Genomic DNA, 26053 nt, shown 5'->3' with positions numbered 1-26053 from the left:
AACCAAAATATCTTTTCGGTGAAAGAAAAAACACAATTCTATTCAAACTCTTCGGTGCGTTCCCATATAACAATGGTATTCAATTTTTTATTTTTTCGTATTCAATGGTATTCAAGTATTTAATTTTTGAAGGATTAAAATATCTATTTATTAACGTATTCACAAGTTATTGTTAGTGACTGTTGATTTGCAGCCTTTTTCGACTTCCATTGTATGCTAATCTTTGCATGAGTATCAAAAATAGCATTTGTTACTATACTTACAACATGGTCGGCCTGGCTTCGATCCCCACCTCCTCCAATCCTCCTTGCCTCTGCCCTCAGTCGCTGCAAGGTTCTTCCAAACCTGTACTTGTCAAATTGCTCCTTCGCAATTCTGGAAAACGAAACAGAACTATGTTTTCAACTTCTATTTTTTATTTTCACGGATAATTGATGCAAATTTTAATTCCCAGCTCATTTCCGAACGGGAAGCACTGGAAATGATAATAAAACAATCTGGGCTTTTAAAGTTTTTGAACCGCAAAACTCTTTTCAATACGAAAACTGTTTTGTCATGATCATGATCACAATGATGCTCTTTCTACAGCGTATTACACTGAAAGCTCAGAGAAATTCGTTCAGCGATAAAAAAAAAGACACCCTAAACTTTACTCACTGACCGAGAACTTAAGATTGAAATGAAATGAATGACAACGAACAAAAAAATGTGAAACCCACTTTTGTTTTTCATTTAATTCTGTCTTCGTACTTTCATTTAATTCTGACTTAAAAATAATACAGACAAAACTTGTCTCAGAGAAAAAAACTCACTTGAGTCCAAACCCCACTAGAATTGCAATTGTGATGCCCTGGGCAATCTGGTAGTACCAAATTTTCCTCTGTTCCTTCGAGATCAATTCAGCTACTGAATACGAAGACAGAATCAGACTGACTCCTCGACCTACAGACAGGCTTGTCATTACTCGAAATTATGGAGCAAAATTACAATAGGTGGCAACTTCGAAAAATATTAAAGAAAATCATGTCTTTGGGGAGGGGGAGGAAAAAGAGCCAGTTTGTGTGAATACAAATTATCAGATATTATTTTAATCAAAAATTATTCAAATTTTACGATTATTTTGCGAATAATTTGGCCTTGAAGTAAATTAAAAATGCTGTTCGATGAATAAGAAAGAGCAATCCAGCTATTTTACTTGAATCTACCACCTAGCGTAATAAATCGCCAAAAATTTATTTTAAACAGAAAGTTTTCAACATAAAATATTGTATTTGTAGCAACATAAATCAGAATGGTAAAACATTTCTCTTGATCTGAAAAAATCATTCTCTGCAGTTCTTCAATTTTGCACAGCACTTTCTGTTCATAATTTTTGTCTTGAATTAAAGGGAAAATTTTTCAATAATTCTATTTCAAAAAAAATGTTTAAGTTAAATATAAATTCAATATTGATACAAAACAATTGTTTAAGATTGGTAACATGACTTGCCTGATGAATCTCCGTCTATTTTCCACTTGGAACTTGAGATAAAATTAGCAGGTCGTATCTCCGACGTATACCCTATGGCAGTCACACGAGAACCCTCTGCGAGTCCTCTCTCAATCGTCTGGAATGCTTTTGTTTTCTCGCCTTAAATTCAAACAAACAGTGACTCGTGCACACAAACTTTGGAAAATATCCTAAATGATTATTTAATTTTTTGAAAACTATCATCAGTATTTGTCAATTTTGGCAAACACTTTCACAAACATACGCGAAGTAGCTCCCGCTAATAAATTGACACTACAAAAGCCTACACAAAAAGTAACGAATTTCAACAAAAACATCTCTTTTTAAAGCTTTTTGGTGTCACATTTTTAAGTTTTGTAATTAAAATTGAAATCCATACTCAAAAATGTGAATCCATACATAAAATAATGAAAGCCGGTTGCTGTTCAAGAAGCAAAAAACGTTCCGATCATATTCATTTCAACACAGATGCGCAAACACAAGCGAGGAAAATGCAAAAAAAAAGAGCCAAACAAGCAAAACAAACTGAAGGAAAAAATTTTAAAATTGTTGAGATTGGGAGTATCACGTTCTCACATCGGCTCCACGGACGCTTGTAAACTTACTAACACTAGTCACCAATAATGCAGCTACAATTTCTATCAAAATGCCAATTTTATGCAGCAAAAATTAAAATATCTTTATATTAAATTGAAAATCCGGCCTGTTGATTAGGAGTCTCGTGTCCTCAAATCTGCTCGGAAATAACGGTTGCTTGGAAAAAAAACTAGTGGCCCAGCTAAAGCTGGATCTACCAGTTCTAATATGTTTGATCATAATACGGAATAGCGTAGTTTCCAAAATTTCAACAAAATGAACTTACATTAAACCTTAGAATTTCTGTAATTAAGTAGGGGATTAACCGCTTAGTTAAAGGGGAAAAATACTATTGGTTCTTTCAATTGAAGTCTTTATCTCGGCTTTGGCAGGGCCATTTCTAAAAAAGTGCAAAAGATTCCAAAAATCGATCAAAAATTTGGCTTTTATTATACCCATAAATTTTTTCTCTACTAAAGCATGGGAACAACCTCTGCTTTCCTCACCTTGATTTTAATGTTGAAGATTTCCGCACCCTGATTTTTTAAATTGAACATTTATAACAGATGTAGCAGGTATTTTTCGAGAGAAGTGATGAAATTTATTTAAAAAAACTGTAAAAACTTAAAAGGAAATTTTTCCGAACACCATATCAGTTTTTCTTTAAAACAAAACAAAGTAAAACCGATACATGAGGAAAATCTGAGCATGGTGTTAGTTTAGATGAAATCCGCAGGTTAGCTTCTGCAAAAAAAAAATAACTTTCCAAAAAACGAGCGAAAAAATCAAAAATCCGACATTTTCTAAGGCCAGATTTTTTCAAAACGCAAGGCTTAGCCGCTTGCGCAGATGAAATTTGCAGAACTGATTTTTCTCTTTCACTTAAACCTTTAATCTCCGATTTAATAGGGTTGTTTTTGAGAAAAGTTCTAAAAATTGACCAAAACGTCAAAAAATGCGCTTGTTTGAGGTCATATTTTTCGTTTTTGCAAATTTTAGGGAATAGTTACTTAGGAATGGAAGAGCCTAATAAATTATTCTTTAAATTGAAGTCTTCATTTCAGATTTGTTCACTGAATATTTGAGAAAATGAAAAAAATGTCGAAACAAATAGGCCAAAAACTTCCCTAATGAAACTTTTGAACGGTAGTTTTTTGTGAGAAAAATTGAAATTTGATCGGAGAGTGTGCATACATTTTCCAAATCTTCGCAAAAAAAAACGAAAAACGAACCCCACACTTTTTCACAAAATACACGTTGTTTTTCAAACAAGATCTAACAACACACGCCAAAAATAAAGCAGAAATAGATGCCCTTAAATTGTTTATGCTTGAATAAGCTTCTATATGATTGAATTGAAATACACCAAAAAAGCCACCAAATGAGCTTTTATTATTTACGACTTAGGTTAAACAAAAAAAACTCTTCGTAATAATACCCTACGCTTTGCTTGTGTAAAAACAACATATAGTTTTCTTTTATTTTTTTAAGCTCATGTAGTTGTTTGTACGCGGTGTGCTGAAACCTCTATACAAACGTGTAGAAAGTTAATGGATTGGGCATATCGACATCATTTGTCCAAAAAAACGAACTAATAACAAAAAAATGAAAGAAATTGTTAGAGCTAAATTAGGCTAAATTTTTGCCCAGAAAGCGCAAAATAATTTACGTATTAGTAAAATCAAGTTTTCTTAGTCTAAAACTTTTGATTCACAAACGTTTCTCGATCGCTTTACTTGAAAATTTCTTAATGTCGTTCGAGTTGCGGCTGAAACGTCTTTAATATGATATATCACTCAACCCAGTCCAATGATTATTTGTGGAACCTGATTTTGCGTAGAAAACGAAAACCAAACGAAACACACCAGAATCCAAGGTTCCTCTCCACTTTCAATGGTGGGAACAAAAAGGGCCCAAAATATACCCGCCTACCTGAAAGGTAATCGAGAACCCTGTCTGAAACGCTGGCCTGATCATAGTACTGAATACTAGAGTTTATCTGCTGCAACACACCACTAAATACTGACTCATTTTGTGGTTCCACAGTTAGTTTGACCTCTTTGTTATTGGCGGCGTAGCACTTGAGATTAAAAGGCACTGATTGAAAGTCGGAAGAGATAATTCGATCCCTGTCGATCCTTAAGAGAAAAGAAAAAATACTTCATATCTTACATTTTAACAAATTACGTTCAACTTGAATTATTAAGTTTCAATTATAGAGAATTCAGGGATCTTGTTAACTATGCCATATGAAAAGAATTGCCACCCCTGTAAGGAACTAATTCAGCGGTTAAGCATATTTGAATTTTGTAAATTAAAATGAAACTACCCTCCTTGTAAAAGAGGAGGATAAAGTCACCAAGAACCAAATTAACTTTCAAGATTTGTTAAAAAATTATGAAAAAAATGGTATGCGGTTTATAAAGGAGTAAAGTAAATTCAGCATCAAGGCTATTGATTTGAAACATCTAAAAAAAGACTCATTGGCTATCCTGAATACCATCTCGAAGCAAGCTTTGTCATTAAAAAAAGTTCTTAGCTGTACGTACCACAAACTCAAAGCGGTGTTGAAAACAACTTTGTGTTCCTTGACAATCTTCGACAAAGCCACCACATTGATATTATTGGAGCTCTTCAAATTTTGTTTCTTTCCCACAGATCCCAAGTCCACAGAAATAAGCTGCCCATTTTCCAATCCTTTGAGGTCGGAAACAGGCTGTGCGCTCTAAAACTAACATCGTGCTGTTACAATTTCATATTAGTCAAATTAGCATTAGTCGTCTTTTACGAGTTTTTTTATACTGCTGTCTCATAAAGCTTTAAATATTTTATAGAAACTAAAATTATATGGATTGCATCTTGATATGATTTCGCGTGGGATTTTTCATAAAAAAAAATTTCGTGTGAGGTTCTTCATCAAAAAATTAGTTTACAAAAAATATGAACTATAAAGACTAAATTTCCAAAAATTAAAGCTTGTTATCTTTGCTGAAAAAGTAGGTCGATCAAAAAAATTACCGAATCAGAATTGCAAAAAAAATACATCCCTAAGTATTAGTTAAAATGGTGACTAAAATTGAAGCATGCAGATTTTCTTAGTCGAACCGAGATTTGAAGGTATTTAAGCTCAAGATGATGAAATGAACAAATGATGCAAAATTTCCAATCAATTAGAACGTCTAAAATGGTAAAGTCTAAAAAGGACGTCTTAATTAGAACGTCTAAAAGTTACGCAGATAAATCATAAAAAATCACAGAAAGCGAATTATAAAACGACAATTCACACCTCTAATTGCCACGCGTTCTCTTAAACAAATCGAGTCCCTGGCTAGATAGGCTCGCAACACGTACTAATCAATTACATTTCTTCTGACCTAGTGCTCGGCTGCTATTAATACACAAAGGCGAAGCTTCGCGCCACTTGCGATGCAAAAATATGCCAGAACTACAGCGTTAACATTTACTGTAAAAACATCATTACATTGCATGTTTTTCAAAAAAATCCAGTTTTGCAGAAGTAGGAACGCAAAAGCGGTAAATAGCCATTCTCTAACCCTTATTGATCTATTAACAAATTTGTACCAATCAAAATTTCAAAAGTTAGAAAGAAATGTGCTATTTATTGCGTTGTCCTGGAGGAAAAAATTCAAAAAATATCTTCGAATTTTTTTATAATGAAAAAATTCGCGAAAAATAACTAACAAACTTCGGCAAAAATCTTGGAATTCAATTACTAGCACAAAACCGAAAAAAAAGAAAAAACAGGGTCCTGGCCGGATTCTAACCAATCAGCTGTCTTTGTAGATAAAATTAATAAATAATGTGGTTCCTGCGAATCGCGGAGGAGCTATCAGTAAGCCTTGACAGTCCTGTTGAGGATAGTCTAATTGTATTATCTCTTCTACATTCTAGACTGTTTTATTAGATAGAGCGAAGCTCTTTTTTTTGAGACTCAAGGCCGTGTTTTTGCGTCTAGAACTACACGTGGTACCACTATGGCAGTCGAAATTGATCGTGCTGTGGAAGACCTGAGGCTAGAGGTCAAGTGAAAGCCCGTCCTCACACACTATCATTGTCATGGCATGGGATGGTGGGATGGAATACATGATCTGACCATATCAAATTGAAAGTCTTACCACTATGCTAAGTGCCTCAAGAAGTAACCCTAATTACCAATACGCGAAACAGAGCTTCATACTACTTGCAAAAGAAACATGAATGACTCTTTACTTGCAGATGAACCAACAAATCTAAAAAAAACAGTTTTCAAAAAAATATATACGACTTGTAGAATAAAATAAAACCGACATCTTGGAATCTTGGACCTGCAGCTCTAAAAACTTTACAAAGAGAGGCAAAGCGAATGCCTGACAAACAAAACGACAAAAAATGAGATGAAAGCCGTGAAACATATCCAACTTACAGTTAGAAAAGAGTAATGCACGCAAGGAAACTGAAAAAAAAAAAACAATTGAGAAAACTGAATCAATAGGTAAACTTTTATTTCGCAGGGAAATCTGATAATTAATTTCCATTTTCGAAATTAGAAGTCAATCACGTTTTTCGTGACCTTTACAAATTTGCTGTTCGATAATGAAGTTTGCCTTCGTTTTAACAATGAAATGCCACTGAACTTTAAAAAATCACAAGTCAAATCAGTAAAAATCAAAATCAGCGATTTGACCTGAATAAAAATTCCTTTCATGAAAATATGTCTAGACGAAAGACCAGTTAAGGTTAGAAAAGCATCGAAAATGAACTTATAAAGCGGTAACAAAGACTACATTTCTTAAGCAGACAATTGTTTAACAGATATATTCTAACCGAAACCTTTTAAGCCGAATAAAGAATCAAAACCAAAAAAAAAAGATTCTGAAATCAGAGTTGGTAAAGTTAAACAAATTGAAAAAATTTCAAATAGAAAGAGAGTAGACATGGAGATGACCACACTTTCAGTCATCCTGTGAACAAAGTTATTTATGAAAGGTGAGTCTGAACTTTATGAAAGGTGAGATAATTCAGATACTGCACGCACTATCATCAAACTCAGGAATTCAATTTCATCCAATTTTTTTAAATTTTTTTTTGGAATTAGGAAGTTACTGAAAGAGTTTCAATATAATTCCACGTTCGATGGTACCAAACAACACCTTTGTTCATTTCCACACTTTAAATAGTCGGAAAAAAAACTGACATCTTGATTACCTGTATATGCTGTAGTACATTTGCAGTGCTTCGCTGGAGAATACCAATGACGCAGCTACACACCAGACAGCCACCGATGACAGCCCAATCAACATCAAATTCCATATCTGCAATCAAGATCATCGAAAACATTATTGAAATTAATTAAACACTTTAATTGCAAAATGAAACAAGACTGCTCGTATATCAGGGCAAACCCCTAATTGTTCGGACTGTCAGTTCATGTAACATTCGCCCAAATACTACACAGTGACGGAGCGTAGAAAAAGTACCTATTAACGACTGGCAGGCGTCAGTTACCTTAATTCTACTCGTTTTTCACCGTCTCGACCTAGCCAGTCGCTTTTCTGATCTGTCTCGGGCTAAGAAAAAAGTTACTATTTTAGGCCATCAACCAAACGACTTTTAATCAGCTTTCGTTTACATGCGAACACAACCACATAGCTGGGTCTCGGATCCTCAGACTACGTGATTGCTATTGAAAACATGGCTCGAGTATCCTATTTTATTATGTTTATGGTGACAGTTCTATATTAAATCCATTGGAGATGGATTGACCCTTTCCTTTTTCTAGCTACTCATATTCTAAAATATCAAATAATACCGTTATTAATTCAAATTGCTTATGGCTTCAGAGTAGCTAAAAAGTCAGTTTATTATAGTCCTTCACCATATACTGTCTCTGGGGAGCCGAGCCTCCGTTTCCGTGATTTTCATGTAATAACGTCGTTATTACTCCCTATTCGTAGCACGGGAGGGTACTGCTCTTTTCTTCTTTCCCCACTGAAGCCTCCTTTCTGGCTGTTGTCTCTGATTAGCTGTCTTATCGTGCGTGATCGTCACGATAAGAGGCTTCGTGTTTTTTATTGTTCTCGTCCGACTGTTTTTCTTTATTTCAGCTGTTGTTGTTGTCTTTTTCGTCACTTTTCAATAAAAAAGTGGCCATTTTTGTGCCAGTCGGTCATATTTGGAAGTTTGACCTTGAGAGAAGCAAAAAACACTTGATTTTGGAGTGAAATTTAATTTTTCAAAATTTCGAATGGAACCTGTCATGCACGATTTTCTCGCGATAACTGAAAATCAGAAAAAAGAAATCAGAACAATTTCAGAACGATTGAGACACACACGCGGGAAAGTTGTAAGAAAAAGCAGTAGGAAATTGCTATTCGCAATTTCCATCACTATCATAATCGAGAGTAGAGCTGTCCCATCTGTGACAGAGACGAGAGCATTCCCACGAATTGGATTGTAGCGACTGGAGTGTTATTCGGAACTGGACTAGAGTGAACCTTCGGTGGAAAGGTGGACAACTTGAGTGTCCTAATGGTTCACAAGAAAACTATTGTCTAGAGTATAAACTCGTTCTCATTGTTCAAACTATAAAACATTAGACTCATTTAGTTACGTTATTTAATTCTTGAGTTAATTACCGACTGGATTATTTCCCACTTCTTGAGCGTGCTACTATGTGAGTACAAATTTAAATTCCTAGAGTGTGTTTTATAATTGTTATGTTGAGGTAAGGCGAGTTTTAGGTTGATCCATCTGAAATGGATCAAAGTTCCACTGTCTAATAAAAAGTAACTTAACGGATTGTTCCAACCCGGTTTTTAACGGCGTTCATGTATTTTGGGTATCTAGAGACCTAAATATGGGGACGTTTCTAATTCTAGAGTGGGGGGATATTTTAGTAGTAGCCTTTAAGCTGTAACGGGTCGTAGTCTCATGTCACAAGCGAACCGAACTGGCTCCGACCGTTCTTGAGGTAGAAAAACACAAGAGATGGTGTCCCTGACCCTTGAGCCAGTGGTTATAGGGCCTATTTTTCTTAAGCCTCATGTGTGACTGCAGTAGACGAATGTTACATAGTGTTTTTATGGCGCTCCTGGGTGTTTACGACATCAAGACTACGGAGTCGAACCCACTTGAGACAGCTTCGGGCTGAATGCCCATTCTAGAGTACCGGCGGTACGGTTCGACAGGAACGTGCAAACCTTCCGGTTGTACCGTGATAGCTTTTTAAGAAAACTCGAGAAAATTTCCTGGTACGCTCTCCGAACGAGGCTTAGCTAACCGAGTAAAGGGGGGCAACTAGGGGGACAAAAACACGAGCAAAAAGACAAAAAGCAAAACAAAAAAAAACCAAAAAAGAATAGAAAAAGGAACAAAACCATAAAACGAAAAAAGACAGTGACTTTGACACCAGATCAGTTGGATCAAACCTTTATATTAATTAAATAGTATACCTATACTGTTTTATAAGTTCGATCGTTTCGATCAACCTAGCAATTTAACCCAGTAACCGTAATAAAGTGCCCGAGTGTGGGGCGTTGTCAAGGGTTTTCAGATAGTTTGGAACTTAGCTGGACCAATAGGAGACTTCACTGGAAGAGGTGACCAGCCGAGTGGGAAAGTGGTTCAGGGACACTTGAGCTGAACCAATAGGAGACTTGACTGGAAGAGGTGACCAGCCGAGTGGGAAAGTGGTTCAGGGACACTTGAGCTGAACCAATAGGAGACTGGACTGGAACAGGTGACCAGTCGAGTGGGAAAACAGCCAAGAAGGATTTGACAATTCTCGAGTTCTCAAGTTGGGCAGAACGGGTATCGTTAAAATCCACATTACATTATAGGAGATAAGCGTAAAATAGGATAAGCGACATCCCCCGGTTTTGAGGAACGTTTTTACTTGAGCAGGCCTGGAGACAGGTCTACGGTTTTCTCTTGAGAGGTTTAGCACCCGGCGCTTAAGGTAATTTTAGGCTTAGGAAGGGGGGCTAAAAAGGGGGGAGGTTAGAAGGGGGGCTGGTTAAGTTAGAGGTTGGCGGTTGTAAATTGTAAAAAGGGGGAAATTAGAGTAACTAATTAGTCGACATCGTTGACTTAGTTACATTAGAAATTAACATGCGTTGGTAATATTAGGTGGAGATCGAAATTTGAACTCGAGTTAAGGAAGGTACCCTGGTCGGATTGGTAGGGGGGAAGGGACATAGACAGTTTTTGTAATACCCCATAAGACCGCTAGCAGGGGGGAAGGAAAACGCGTGGCAATTAGGTACCAGACATATTTTTTAGACGAAAGGTAGACATTGGTCACCTTTGAATTTCAGGTGGACTCATTTTTCTGTTTTTATTATTTTTCTTACTTAGATTTTTGTTGCATTTTAGTGAGGATTTGTGTTTGGTTTTATACGAACAGGTGATCACAAGATACCTGCGCACCTACATTGAAATAGAGACAACCAAAAAGAAGAGGAGGGTCAGCATTTGGCTTTTAAAGAGAGGGTTTTTGGGAAAATTTTACTAGAGCTTGAGTGGTGGTACAAGGTACGGTGATTCAAGAAGACCCTACAACGAGGAAGACACTCCGTGACGAGTCTTGGGACAGTACCGAAGAAGTCTTGGGACAGAGCAGTCTTGGGACAGTGGTCTTGGGACAGGGTCTTGGGACAGTGGTCTTGGGACAGGGTCTTGGGACAGTGGTCTTGGGACAGGGTCTTGGGACAGTGGTCTTGGGACAAGGGTCTTGGGACAGGGTCTTGGGACAGTGGTCTTGGGACAGGGTCTTGGGACAGTGGTCTTGGGACAGGGTCTTGGGACAGTGGTCTTGGGACAAGGGTCTTGGGACAGGGTCTTGGGACAGGGTCTTGAGACAGGGTCTTGGGACAGTGGTCTTGGGACAGGGTCTTGGGACAGTGGTCTTGGGACAGTGGTCTTGGGACAAGGGTCTTGGGACACTAGTCTTGGGACACTAGCCTTGGGACACTGGTCTTGGGACACTGGTCTTGGGACAGTAGTCTTGGGACACTAGCCTTGGGACAGTAGTCTTGGGACACCAGCCTTGGGACAGAGCAGTCTTGGGACAGTGGTCTTGGGACAGGGTCTTGGGACAGTAGTCTTGGGACACTAGCCTTGGGACACTAGTCTTGGGACAGTAGTCTTGGGACACTAGCCTTGGGACACTGGTCTTGGGACACTACCCTTGGGACACTAGTCTTGGGACAGTAGTCTTGGAACAGTGGCCTTGGTACAAGGGTCTTAGGACGCTAGCGGAGAGTACTGTGATAGTGACGAATAGTCTTGGGACGGTGTAAAAATTGAAGTGAAATTACAACAAGTGTGTCTTAAGACAAAATAAGACAAATCGAAATAGGTACGGTTAAGACCACATTAAGGGAAATTTTTCAAAGGTTTTAGAAAGAGAGCTACAACAAGGTTTTTAACACGTTGTACAAAATTTGTTACCACAAAAATTTTTTTTTGTTTTATTATTTTTTTATTCTTAGAATAGAATCGTGTATATAATAAAATTGTAAATAAAAGCAGTTGTAAATAGAAATAATGAGGCGGAGTAGGGTACCGGTGCTCGAAAAAAGGTCAAGTGGATCAAACACGAAATATAATTCATCGCTGCGCGGAACGACATCAACAGGCCCAAAGATAACAAAGAAGAACTTTTCAGTTAACATGGTCAGTACGAGGAGTGGCACCGAGAGCAAGACACGAGAAGATGTGGGGGAAAAACAGGTGGAGCCCACAATCGAAATCGACCTAGAGACACCAGACCAGAGCGTAGATGAAGTGGAGAAGAGGACAACGGAATCCACACCGATGCCCCACGTGGAAGACCAAAGTCCAAAAACCGTGGAGTTTTCACGAATAGACGCATTGGAAGACACAACAGGCAATACCCGAGAGACTGTGAAAAACGACTCTCAAGTGAAAAAGACATCCTTCACAGACAAGTTTGCAATGATGGTCGGACTCAAATCGAAAGAAAACGTGACTGAAGAACCAAATACAGAAAGAGCACGAACATTTGGTACAGTGAGCACGAAAGCGACAGAAGCCGGCCAGAATGAGGAACAAGCTAAAGCAGAGGCTACGGCCGAAGAGAAACCGACGGCTGACCATGAAGAGACTACCATTGAGCTGGGCGACTTGTTGGCGAAATTAAATCAGATCGACAAAAGACTTAAGAACAGTGAAGAAGACAGAGAGGTGATAAAAAAGGAGATAAGATACAACAAGCACGAGTATCTAGACAGTTATTTTAACCTAGCTAAGGCAACAGAGGAGAGACTCAAGGAAATGTCAGATAAGGTAGAAGCCACCAATGAAGAACGAGAAAAGAATATCAAAACAGACATGCAACAGTTGAAGAACCGATATGATGATGTCAACAGCCAATTAGGGAGCCTGGAAAGGAGAATGGACACAATGAGCAAGAGTCAAGCCGAGAGTTCGTGTGCAATACAGGCGAAGTTGGATGCAATCTTGAGAGGTTCTACTCCACAAGAAAGACCGGCAGCGGATCGTACGCAAGGCACCAGAGTTGACTTTGTAGAACCACAAAGGAACAAACGGCAATCGACACCGTTGCCCTTAACCAGGGATGCGATAAGCATAGCACCAACAGCTGCGAAAACAATAATGAAGAATGGAACGTCGAATACAACGACTGGTCCGGGAGATGCAACAGCTAACAGCAACACAGGACCGGATGCTATGACATGGGCCAGCACTTGGGAGATGATGAACAGGACTCTAGAGGCCTTCGCCACGAGGAACACTGACTCGAGCGACAGGAGAGAGGGAAAAACAAGAAAGACATTCAAGAAGCCAAAAGAATTCAAGGACGACTCCGATGGATGCATTGACACTTGGGTGGATGTGATGAGATTACATCTAGAACAAGATAACTTGAGTGACGAAAGACAAGCATGTACAGCCATACTGAGCAACTTGGAAGGAACGGCATTAAAATGCGTGGTCGCAAAGAAAGAGGAAGAACGCGACACCGCGGACAAGATCTTCGAGATATTGTTGAATCGATTCGGGTCAGGCATGAAGGGTCACCAAGCGATGATGCGATTTGAAAAGAGAAGGCAGAGGGACGACGAGTCAATAGATCGGTTCCTAGATGACCTCGAGAGCTTGAGAAGGAGGAGTGACCCAGAGGAGTCGACAAATAGACGGAACTTTAGCATTGCCTCGAAGTTCATCGATGGGGTGAAAAGTGATGACTTAAGGACAATGTTAGCAACATACTACACATTGTCGAAGGACAGCGCACCCACCCCAGAAGAAATGAGACAGAAATCAAGAGAATACATGCTGATGAAACCTAAGAAGTACTCATATTCTGAAAACAGGAACACGCAAGGGGGAAGCCAACCCCAGAGGTCATCATGGTACAAACCTAGAGATGATATGGACAAGCGCAGATCATGCGCGAACTGCGGGTCAGCGGATCATCATGTGGCTGACTGCACAACGTACAAACAAGGCATGAAGAGCCTAGGTTATGCACCGGATGAAGAGGATATGAGCCAGATGGAGGAACACGAGTACTATAATGGCTTAATCATCAAGATAGGCGCCAGATGCTTCTTCTGTAACCAGGAGGGGCACTTCAGAATGGATTGTCCCTTGTTCTGGGAAGCGGTCAAGGACCAGAATCACCCCAAACATAAGTTGGCATTAGCGGCGGTGCAGAATCAGCGGAACAGGCAAAACGAGTTTGAATCTAGGAACTTAGGAGCACCAAACACCGAATTGCCGACGAAGACAGTGAAAGCTGTAACACATGTTAGCGGTGCGTTAGAGTCCGCGGCCGGGAGCTCTCTAGAGATAAATTATGAGAAAGCGGCGACGGAAGCAATTGCCAAAGTGAAACAAGATCTGGCTGCGAAAGAAATAGAGCAACGACTAAAGTTGGAGATCGAAAGACAGAATTTTAACGAAGCATTAACCGGATCGAACTCAGTACCAGAGGCTAGAACGGGCTCAACAAAGAACGGGAATTGTAACACCGTGAAAATGGTGACAGGTAAACCTTTTGGAATATCGAAAATCGGAGCAAGAATAATGTCGATAATCACAGTGGGCGGCCACGAAGTAACCAGAAACTTGAGCGAGCCAAGCGACCAGACGATAATGCACATTGACGTGTATGCAGACTACTTGAGTGGAACAAGTCCACAAACGACTTCTAGAGCGCTCAGAGCACTACTCACGAGAGGGGGCAGCAAGTCGGTACGTGTTGATAATAGGTACACTGAAGCTTATGGTCCACACGAGGTGATGCTAAATATAGATGGAATCAACATCTATACCAAGACGATGATAACATGCGACGAAGACCTAATTGGACAAATCGATGTAGGGAAAGAAGAGTTGAAAGTAAGATCGATCGGACACTGTGCCATGCTTGAAGAAGATGCAATGCACATCGGGACGGAAGCAGACGTGACAGGGCACGTGCTAGACATAAATGGCAAAAAGACTCAGTTGCGTGGATTACTTGACACGGGAGCAGTCTTGAGCGTCATACCAATCGAAACATGGGAAAAGATGGGCTTTGACAAAGGTGACTTGATAGACTCGAGAATACGGCTGTCAGCTGCAAACAAGGGGGCCCTACGGGTGCTGGGCAGGACGCCGATAATAGCCCTCAATTTGGGGGAACGTAACCTGTGGATGAGCTTCATCGTGGTAGAAAACCTAGATGAATCTGACCAATTCATTTTGGGCAGAGACTTCATCAGGAATTTCGACGTAACGATAGATCTAAATAATGCAATGTTCAGGATACGGAACCCGGATAGGAGGTACGCAATCAAACCGGTAAATTTAATAATGGCAAATGAGAACAAAGCACCGGTATTCTTGAGTAGGAGAGTGAGGTTAAAAGCTAATGAAGCGGCAATCGTAAGCTTGAGGATGAAAAATTATAATGAACTAAGTGACAACAAGCAAGTGTGTATAGTTCCAAATCCTAATAGTCAAAGCGCTGCTGTTTTAGGAAGATCATTTTCGATAACGAAGAGCGGCCTCTGCATCAGTGTCTTGTTGAATACCCTTGATATACCGATCACGATACAGAGAGGGAGGAAGCTGGGATATGCTTTACCGGTTAAAACTCGATATGAAACAATTGAAAACTCAAAACAAAATGAAGTTGTTGATTGTCCCAACCACAGGGACAAAATTTGTATCTTGAGACGATTGCAGAGAATAAAAGATTCTTCAGGTCTTATCAAATCACTTAAGTCAGAAACGGACGATGGGCTCTCGAGCTGTTCGAACTTTCCAGAGCGACCCACACCAGATGAAATGCAAACTGATAAACCGGTTCTGCCGGAGGTTGAACATTTAAGGGGCAAACTGAAAGATGAACAGCTCGAAGCTATCAAGGACGTACTAGAGCGGAACGAGGAGGTTTTTTCAAGGCATAAGGCGGATATCGGGTGTTGTAATTTTGTTGAACATGAAATAGAACTTGAGGAAAACGCGGTACCACACAGGGAGGGGGCGAGGCGCATGACCCCACACAAATCGGACGCGTGTAGAAAAGAAATCGAAACGTTACTAGAGTATGACATGATAGAACCATCCAAGTCACCGTGGGCGTGTGGAGTAGTGATGGCCAAAAAGAAAGGCGACCAGTTAAGGTTTTGTTGTGACTTTCGATACCTGAACTCCGTCACGGTGAAGGATGCCTATCCCATACCTAGAATTGATGAGAGCCTCTCGAAGTTAGGTGATGCGAAATTTTTTACGACTCTTGATTTAGGCTCGGCCTTTTGGCAGGTACCATTAAGGAAGCAAGACAGGGACAAGACAGGGTTCGCCTGCGAGTTGGGTCTGTTTCAATGGAAACGGATGCCGTTTGGACTATGCAATGCAACAGCCACGTTTCAGCGGCTGATGGCACACGCGTTGATAGGCGTGACGAAGAAGTACGGCAACCTGGTAATGTGCTACGTGGACGACGTGGTAATAGCAACGCCAACACTAGAAGACCACATCGAGAGGCTTGACGAGGTGTTCGCGTGCATGAAAAGATCGGGGCTGAAGTGTAAACCATCAAAGTGCGAGATACTCAAGGACTCGATTAAATACTTGGGCAGGATGGTAGATAAACACGGTATCAGACCTGATCCAGACGCCGTGGAAGCAGTCCTAACCTGGAAATCACCGAAGACGGAGCACCAGCTGATGAGCTTCCTGGGTTTCGCCAACTATTATAGAGAATTCATCAAGGGCTATGCGGACAAGGTATACCCGATGCAACAATTAATGAGACATAAGGGCAAGAAGTTCACGTGGAACAACGCGGCAGAAGAGTCATTCCAGAGAATAAAGAAAGAGCTGTGTGAGGCACCAGTACTGGGTATGCCGACTGAGAAGGGGATGTACGTGCTAGACACGGATGCGTCAGTAGTCGCTATTTCTGGGATTCTCCATCAAGAACAAGAATGGAATGGGAAGACAGTCTTGAGACCAATAGCATACGGGAGCAAGGTCCTAAGTGACACAGAAATGAAGTACGGAGCACCGAAGGCAGAGATGTTCGCGGTGGTCACCTTTGTCGAAAAATACAGAGCATACTTAGGCAGTGAGCCCTTCAAGCTGCGAGTCGACAACCGAGCACTAAGCTGGCTGAAAACGTACTCAATGGACCAGAGCTATATTGGGAGGTGGATAGTTCGCTTGGATGGATACAACATGATAATTGAGCACAGAACACGAGATAAACATCAAAATGCTGACAGCTTGAGTAAGAAGACGGAGTTCTACGAGAGGCAAGAACAAAGAGAGGCGGACAGACCTGAGATCAAAGACGGCTTCTCCTTTATGGACAAAGAAACGTACGACAGTCTTCCACTCACGAGATGGCTGGACAAATCAGGCAAACCGATTGAAGATCATCCCGAATTGCCGAAAGAGCCTCTTGAAAAGACCATCTTGAAGAAAAGCAGAGGGATTCCGATAGGAATAATGCTCAAGTCCAAGATCGTGAGGGAAACACTCAAGGCAAAAGGTTATGATCTCATCCAGGTAGAGGAGGGAACGGTCCGAATAGATGAAGACTTAATGAGGTTGCTTGAGAAACTATCAGATGACAAGCCCGTGATCCAAGGGAAAGGTCAGGAGGCACCGGAACTAACCATACTTCGGAGAGAAGAAACAGTGAACAATACTGACGTCTCAAAAGGAAGCATCACTAATAGCAAGGAAGTTGTGCGATCACTAGTTGAAAAAATCCCCGAAAAAATTCTGGAGCAGACAAAAGTCAGGGATAAGAAAGTAACATTCAGAGAAGAAGTTGAACACCTGGGACTAGATCAAGAGTCCGGGGAGTGGTCCAGATTCATGGAAGAAGACGAAACCGGAGAAGGGAAATTGTCCGGGGAGCGTGAAGAATGGGATGAAGACTCGGATGAGAGCAGCGAAGACCAAGACAGTCTATGCATGATACTGGCGGAAGAGAAGATAAGACAGCACGACAGGGAATTACAGACGGATCCATCTTCAGGGACGTACAATCTGGAAATACAAGAGGTACGAGGTGGTGAAGAGCTCGAGAAAATAGCAGTTTCAAGAAAACCACTAAGGGAACTATCGTGCAACTCAAACGTCAGAACGAATCTGGTACCAGAAGACGACATGAAAATCGTGAAAAGGATGATATGTGTGAAACTGAGCGATGACATCCACAACCCTGGTGAGATGAATGGACAGATCATGGCGCTAAAGGAGCACGTTAAGGCGAGATACAGGCTGTCTGACCTAATAAGGGCCCAGAAGAATGACAAAATGACAAGTAACCTCTCCAAATGGATCCATTCGGGAGTCAAGGAGAAGGGGGAACTTGAGGAAGACAGCTACAAGATCTTGAGCCAGTTCTACAAAGAAAAGAGAGACTTACTTTATCACACAGCTGAAGGGGTGGTAGCGTGCAAGAGAAGAGATGAGGAAAAAATATTACACAAACACAACCTCATCATACTACCACAATTGTACCAAACGGAGGTGCTTTTCAGATCACACGACCAGATGGGCCACCAGGGGATAGATAAAGTACAACAAAGGATACTTCACAGGTTTGACTGGCCGGGAATGAGAAAAGCTTGCGAGAGATGGGTGAATGCCTGCCTAGCATGCCTTCAAGTAAAAGACCCAAGGAAGATGAAGTTTCCCCTCAAGTCTGTCGAGAGTTCGGAATTCAATGAGGTGGTGCAGATAGACCATCAGAAAATCTGCATGACGGAGTCGGGTTATAACCAAATACTAGTTATAATAGATCACTTCACCAAGTTGGCGGAAGCGGTTCCGTGCCAGACAGCCTCAGCAGAGGAGACATGTGATCACCTGATAACGCATTGGATATCGCGGTATGGTTGTCCAATGACTTTCCAGTCGGACAACGGCAAGGCTTTTGTGGGGGACTTGACAAAAGAATTGATGAAGAGATCACACATTGCTCAAGCACACTCGACGACCTATCATCCACAGACCAATGGGTTGGTAGAGAGACAGAACAGGACACTGGTCGACATGCTCAGGGTGTACTGCTCGAGATACATGACGGAATGGGACAAATACCTGCCACAGGTAGTAGGAGCCTATAATAGTACTCAGCACTCAACGACGGGTATCAGTCCTTTCATGATGTTGACAGGCAGGGAAAGGGCAATGCCTATAACATTCTTCTACCCGGAGTACGAGGGGAAGAGGACGTCACCTCAAGCATACGTGAAGGAAGCGATCAAAAGACAACAAGAGCTAAACGAGCTATGTCGGAGAAACACGGCGCAAGCGCAAATGAGGCAACGCAAGAAATATGACGAAAAGATACTAGGAGCAAAGCCATACGAAGTGGGCCAATACGTGTGGGTCTTCCAAAATGTCATACCGCCCAAGGGAACAAAGAAACTACTCAAGAAATGGAGAGGACCGTTCATGATTACGGAAGTACATCAACAAGGACGGTTCTATCGCTTGAGTACAGGGCGAGCAGCACATTACGAAAATCTGAAGCCTCACGTCCCGTCCCCGGAGGACTGGTGCCTACCAAAAGACATGGAAGGTCTTGAGTACCTGGTGGTGGAACCAGCGTGCGAAGTGAATGAGAAAGGCACTAGAGAGAAAAATGATGGTAATGAGAACTTGAGTTTGGACGACAACGAAAAGATAGAAGTGGAGTCGGATGCAGGTTCATTTGTAGAAGAAGACTGGAACGACCCAGAGCAAAACGAGGTACCGAAGTGGATGGAACCGGATCGACCAACACCACCGGAAACCAGGACTGGCAATCGTAAACGAACAGGTATGAGGTACAATAGGTACGGGGATGACTTCTTGATCGATAAGATACAGCCAGACAAGTTGGGCGATGAACTACTAAGCGCAGGCGAACTGGAAGCCGAAGAGGAATGGCAGGTCATTGACGATGGTGGACATTATCCGCAGGATGATTACTCGACGCCAGAATTGGAGACGGATCTCGAGCAGAGTGAAATAGAAAGGAGGGAGAACACGAACTTGAGGATTCTAGAGTGGATGCGTGATGTCAAAGACGAGAGCCGCGAAGGACAAAGCATTCAGCAAATCGATGTATCAGCAGCAAATTACATGAAGACAGAGGACCCTCTTTTCGGATGGACAGCAACAGACAGGCCACTGGACATCCCTAAGGACAATTCAGACCCGACTACATCGACGGGGACGTCGATAAATATTTTTGTCCGGGGAGTGGGGGTAGGACTTACCCACACCGAAAATTTGATGATAAAGAAGCTCAAGGAAGTGAGGGAAACAAGCGGATTGGAACTGGAGGAAGAAGAACCAGAGCCTACCATAGGAAGGAATTTCAAAACGAAATTCGAAATACCCAATGAATACTCAGAGAACATCATGATAACGGATAGCGACTTCATCCTGTCAAACAGGACCAGCGCGATCTGCATCACGGCGGACATGAGTTTCAAATCAAGATTGGAGGCTGACTTCAAAAGAGAGTACCAGAACGTAGAGTTTCTGTTCAGACAGAGGCCAGGACTGGGAGGCATGGCAGCGCTTCCACCGTCAGTGGCACAAGTCCCGGGCAAATACCTCTGCTTCCTAGTAACGAGAGTCAACGACAGAAACACAATTGATTCCGAACACGTGATATTGGCACTGACAAGACTACGTGACTTCATGATTGAAAGAGGAATAGTGGAGGTCTCGATGCCGGTGTACGACCCAAACAGGGGCAAACTGAGCTCGAGGGAATTGTATGCTATCCTACATGTGGTCTTTGCAGAAACAGAGATAATGGTGCATCTTCACAAGAAGTACTACTTGAGCATCGCCTGAGTCGGGTACATGGAGGTATCAGGTCGGGTGTGAGGGAGGAGTCTTGAGTTAGGTACTGGGGTGCGGCGCAGGTAAAGGGATCTTAAGATGTGACTGGCATGACAATTGAATTTTAAAAGAAAGAATTGATGGTGCTAAAACATAAAATGAATCTGCATGTTCTTAAGGGAAATCCAATCGAATTGCTTTAAGTGATATGAGAATGATAAGATTTTAACCACATGGGTAGAAGGGGGGTCTCTAGGTTAGGAACGTGACATGCTAAGTTTTAATGAGCTTTCTGTTTTCAGATCAAGTTTGAAAAACAAAGTTGAAAATCCAACTACACTCAAGCGAGAAACAGAAAGAGAGAATCTTGATTGAACACGCGATAATCCGAATCTACAGCAAGTACTTGCAAGAGAACATTTCTAGAGAATTCTTGAATTGGGTAATACTTGAGTTGGTAAGGTAATTCTTGAGTTGGTAAGGTAATTCTTGAGCTGGTTAACATCTACCTACATACATCCCGAAGTTACAAAGAATGGCAGACCGATTCTGGAACTCCGTGCCCGCGGCCCTGAGGAAGCCCACTCTTGATGAGCTGTACAGGCGCCTGAGGGACTTGGACTATACCCAAATAGACGAGAGAATGGCGGTGATGCTGAATGCCATCCTCCAGTTGGAGGACCAGGGTGAGTGCAGGGAGTCTGCAACGGAGGCTGTCTTGATGATCGGCTACACCACCGAGGGAATATCGAACCAAGAACAGACCAGATGGTTATCTTGGAATGTGGATGGAGGAGTAAGGGATCTAGGTGTTCTAAAGAAAGAGCTCGAGAAGACGCAGAAGGAAAGGAATAAGGCGAACCTCGATCGGGATCAGGCAAATCTGGATCGGGAGAAGGTTCAGCTGGAAAGGGACCAGGCGGTCAATGAGCGAGACCAGGCTCTGAGGTTGCTTGAGATACAAAAAGCTGAGCATCAACAGGAGTTAAGGGTGCGGGAGAACGCCGCAAATCGTGATCAACTGAGGTCGGAATTAGACAGAATAGAACAACGACAACGCGAGCTTGATGCACAGAAGGGAGCCAGGCCGAAGGAGCGAGTGGTCACCAGCTCGAGGCCAGAGTCACGTATGGAGGTGGATGAGGCCCCCAGAGCAAGAGCACGGTTCAACCTTGACCGCGAGGCCCGTGAACACATGAGTGAAGGGTTGGAAGTTTGGATACCGAATGACGCAACGTCTTCCTTGCGTAGCCTAGAGACGCAACCCATACGCCCACTGATGGATGTGGAGCTGCCGGGATATACCCCAACCTCGACCTCGAGTGACGGTCAGGTGAGCGGCGGCTCATCGCGTCTGAGAGAACTGGGCGAGAGATTGCGACAAAAGAGTCGTGAGAGTTCGGCAAGACCGGAGCTTCCCCCGACGTGGAGGGAGCAGCCGGTTAGGAGTGTCGTGATCTTGAGTTATAAGAAGAATACAGAGGGGAGGTACCACAGGCACAATCGGCTGGACTGGAGTACGGAGCAGAAAGCTAGGAGAGACTGCTTTCATGATGCGGCCTGGGTGCAATACATGGCGCCACCCCGGGTACCAGAAGGTGCGGTTCATCTAATCGTAGGGGACAGCCTGGTGCGGGTGTTCACCCGGATCCGATCGCACTGGCAGACGGGAATCTTGAGTTTCGCTGGAGCTGCCACGCCACAGATGTAAGCAACGCTTGACATGCTGGGGATGACCAAAGTATACACGGTGACCCTGATGATCGGGACCAACGATGTATCAAGGGGTGAAGCGAGGAAAATAACAAGGCTGCACGATAAGGTGAGCTGCCTTCTTGAGGAACTGAGGATTCAGATGGACCCCATCCTGTTGACGATATGTACTGTCCCCTACAATATGATGTTTGATCAGCACGCCTTGGAGATGAACGAGAAGGTGCGGAACCTAAACAAGGGGATAAGAGACATCCACCGGAAGAGTGTGCTCCCTGTCAGACTGTTGGACGTGGCAGAGCGCATGGAGAAAGAGGGATTCCCCGAAGACACCTCCAGTGATGGAATCCATTTTGATAGACCGAGGGGAGCAGAGTGGCTAAACGACGTCTTCCAAGAACACATAAATGCGCTGGAGGCGGATCTGCTAGAGACAGCCCAATTCACTTTAGGACCACCTCCGAACCCACCATTCCTGGCCTCAAGGGCCTTGTCTGGTCGCTTGGGACCGAGAGTTGACACTAGAGACAGTTCAAGGAGCTGCCAGACCAGATTGCAGAGTGCCACGCCAATGGAGTCTGAGGAGGTGACGTCATCAACACCTCCAAGCTCGGCGATATCATCAGTGGTGGTGGCAGAGAGCAAACGGGAAAATAAGTCTATGGAGACCGCTCGCTTGAGATATCCTGAGAAGGTGAAAGAACTGGATCTAGAGAGTTTGGAATGCAGGCAAGAATTGGCGGAAACCCTGGGGATCGAACGAGTATCACACGAGGATTTGAATAGGCATCATTGCGTGGACTGGTTGAAAGCTCATGAGGCGCACTTCTCGAGAGCGAAGTTGATGGAGACCACAGACCTGACGGGAATTCCCACAAAAACGATCATTGGACCCATTAATTACAGACCTCTCAAGCTGCTGGGGAGTCCGGGACTTATAGCAGAACCTCCCAAGCACCGAACTAGCATCGCCAGAATCAGGTTGGCAACCCCGGCACAGTTGAAGGTGGTAGACAAGCTACTCAATCCGGGAGGAACGGGATTGCCAGATGCCGCTTACGAAGGCTCGAAATTGGCGGAAGATCCCAGGTACGGGAAGCCCTGTGGGAGTACCAGCTGGCCAAAACCCTGGCAGTGTATGATAGAGCAGACCCAGCTGCTGCGAGAGTAGTCATTGTGGCGGGATCAGACTTCGAAGGAACGTCTCCCAAGTTGTTCTGGCCGGAGACTTTGATATACTTTTTGCCAGGAGCTGAATTGAATCAGATGTTAACTCTGGTAGTGGCAATAAAGTCGGAGATGCCCTGCGAACCTGAGCTGCTGTTGTTTGCAGGGATGAATGATCACCTGCACGCGATGGGACTTCTTGAGCAACTAAAGGGCGATGAAATTCCGACATCGAGGAAGATATGGGAAGCCATTCAAGCGTTGTTTGCAGCGATGAATGAAGTGCAAGAGAATGTTGTCTCGAGATTCGGGTCCAAGACGAAGGTGGTGTTTACCACATCCCCTGGATACGCGAATATGTCACCCTCCCTACAGTTCGTGTACGCGGTCTTGATCCTGATAGCAGAAGGGAGTGAATGGCGGATTCTAATGGCAGCCCCCAATCGGGAGTTGGAGCCATCGAACCTGAGGCTTCGCAAGTCAGAATTGGCGGCGGCATGGGCGGATATATCTCATGCACTGAGGGGCTTTTATGGACTAGCCGACATCCTGATCGTATTAGACGAGGTGCTCTTGCTAGAGATATCGAACTTTGCCAGGCAGCTCAAGTTCAGCCCAGTCATCGGGGACGATCACCCGGCGATAAGCAAATTAACGGCCAGCCTGTGGTTTCGGAGTATGGATGTGAAGATCACGAACTCCACCAGCAAGTCTAGAGGACCCAGTAACGAGAGAAGAAATGTGGCCGAGACGGAAAAGCAATTAGGATCGTTGAAATATCGTTTGACTCAAGAGAATGGCTGGTGGCCATATTTGACACCAAGGCTGGAGAACGCCACGAATAAGACAAGGGAGGAAGCACCACTCCTCGTGAAGCAAGTCTGGAGTTTCCTAGAGAAGCAACTGGAGCTGGCCGAAGTAAGAGACATGACGGTGGCTAGATTTGTCTCGGCCGCCAATGAAGTGACGATCGCAGGGTTCTGGAGAGAGCACGCCAAAGGCGAATTGAAGACTCGGAGGGATTACGAGATTCTCAAGTTCTTGAGTCCTTGCTGGGAGAAGGAATTCTTGGCAGGAATATTCGGTACCACGGCGACTACCTTTGGAGCCTTCGTGCAGGAGATTTTGGGCATGCCCATCAGCCTGCTCTTGGCCCTGTATTTGGTCTACCCCAGATACTTGTTCAACATGGGTCCAGCATACATGTTTAGTCGGGGAGTGGAGACACTTCGAGTTGATGGGTACCTGGCACTAGTGCTCTTGACCCATGGGGAATTGGTGTCGTTTCATTGATTAATGGAATATGGAGAGCCTCTGTCTATGGGGAGAGTCCACACGAGCATTGAAACCAGCTCCTACAAGTGTGCCGCAGGATTGAAGACGTTGCTAGTGCAATACCTCATGATGCAAAATCGGCACATGACGGGTGAAGATGAGAATCCAACTTCGAGAGAAGAATGGAAGAAGACGAACAGAGGGATGCCTCTGCTGACGGACCTATGCCTGGCAATGAGGTCGGACCCAATGGGGATAATCCGGGGCCTAGAGGAGGTGGTGACCTGCATTTATGGTCCAGCAGTGACGTACGCGTTCCCAGACCCCCTGGTGACAACGTATCGTCACTCTGTAACGCACTTGAGCCTTATCAGTATACTGGATGGGACGGCGTTAAATTGGTGTCAGCAGGAGGTGCTCAGAGGGCGAATGAGCAACACGGTACTCTTTGGAAAGGTGAAAGATGCCGAGCTGATAGTGTACAACTTCAGGGGGCAAATGCAATGTAGAATGGGAGGCAAGCGAGAGGGTCCCATTGAAATGTATCCCAAATTCTGGAACTTGAACCCATTGACGGCGGACGGACGAGAAATCTTGAGAATTCCTGCCTGGAAGGAGTGCTTCGCACTGGTGAAGAGGGAGCTGGAGACCATAATGGAGAAAGAAATCCTCCCGGCCACCATGCCTGAGTTCCCAATAGTCAGGAGGATGACCTTAGGAATGAATAGTCCCTTGGTAGTTCCCTCCATAATGGCGAGGATGACGACGGAGGAAATGCAGAAGGATTTCACTGATGGCTGGGACCCCCTGTTCATTGGCTACACGGCGGCGGTCTACTTCCATACCAGCGAGATGAAGGTAAATTCGTGGACGACGCAAGCGAAAAAGAGTAGAGGTTCGCAGCCCCCAGGGTATGAGGTGCGGAAGGTCTTGAGAACTCTTGAGAAGGAGGGACTTGAGAACATGTTACCCATATGGGATGATGGCAGGATGATCGTGATGGAGGGGCACGTCGCACTGGTGGACGACATGAAATTTGCCACGAGAAAATATAAGGCGCCCTATGGCTTGGAACAGGTGGAAATAAGACAGGAAGGAACAGAACTAGATGCAGCAGGTCAACTGCATGTAGCACTGACGGAATACAAAAAGCTGGATCCTACGACACCATCACCACTGTCCGTGGACACACCTGGAGACAAGAGGAGCGGACCCGTCGAGGACCGATTTAAGAAAATTCTCGAGAGAAGGAGACATGAGTCAGAAGAAGAGAGTATGGATGAAACTCTCAGTGAAGCCGGTGAAGACATGGAAGTGGGGAATACGCCTGAACCAGGGCCATCAGGGGAGGAGCTCACCACTCAAGAGCTGTTGAAAGATTTGAGCGAGGAGAATTGGGCAGATACTGCCACACCACCCCTGATTCCGTCTCCCCGGAAGGATCTGGAATTGCCATTGGCAGGTGAGACC

General features: G+C 43.4%; 2 protein-coding genes across 5 annotated transcripts in view; both read right to left on the bottom strand.

Moving 5' to 3' along the window:
• Positions 1-26053, bottom strand: part of LOC134853315 (vacuolar-sorting protein SNF8-like) — a 340685-nt gene that overhangs the window by 125127 nt on the left and 189505 nt on the right. The gene's annotated exons all lie outside the window — the stretch shown is intronic.
• Positions 1-26053, bottom strand: part of LOC134853314 (pseudouridylate synthase RPUSD4, mitochondrial-like) — a 315381-nt gene that overhangs the window by 99823 nt on the left and 189505 nt on the right. Inside the window, exons 2-7 of one of the 3 annotated variants that reach the window (XM_063869286.1) lie at positions 7292-7400; positions 4636-4811; positions 4019-4224; positions 1490-1630; positions 813-942; positions 264-375 (exon numbers count right to left, since the gene is read on the bottom strand). The exons of the other annotated variants lie outside the window; for them this stretch is intronic. Coding sequence (XP_063725356.1) covers positions 264-375; positions 813-942; positions 1490-1630; positions 4019-4224; positions 4636-4811; positions 7292-7396 — 870 coding nt within the window. The 5' untranslated portion in view covers positions 7397-7400. The remainder of the gene's footprint in view (positions 1-263; positions 376-812; positions 943-1489; positions 1631-4018; positions 4225-4635; positions 4812-7291; positions 7401-26053) is intronic. 3 annotated transcript variants of the gene reach the window in all.

The sequence above is a fragment of the Symsagittifera roscoffensis genome, chromosome 8 (assembly GCF_963678635.1).
Source record: "Symsagittifera roscoffensis chromosome 8, txSymRosc1.1, whole genome shotgun sequence".
Classification (NCBI taxonomy): domain Eukaryota; kingdom Metazoa; phylum Xenacoelomorpha; order Acoela; family Convolutidae; genus Symsagittifera; species Symsagittifera roscoffensis.
This window is presented reverse-complemented; position numbering and strand designations above follow the sequence as displayed.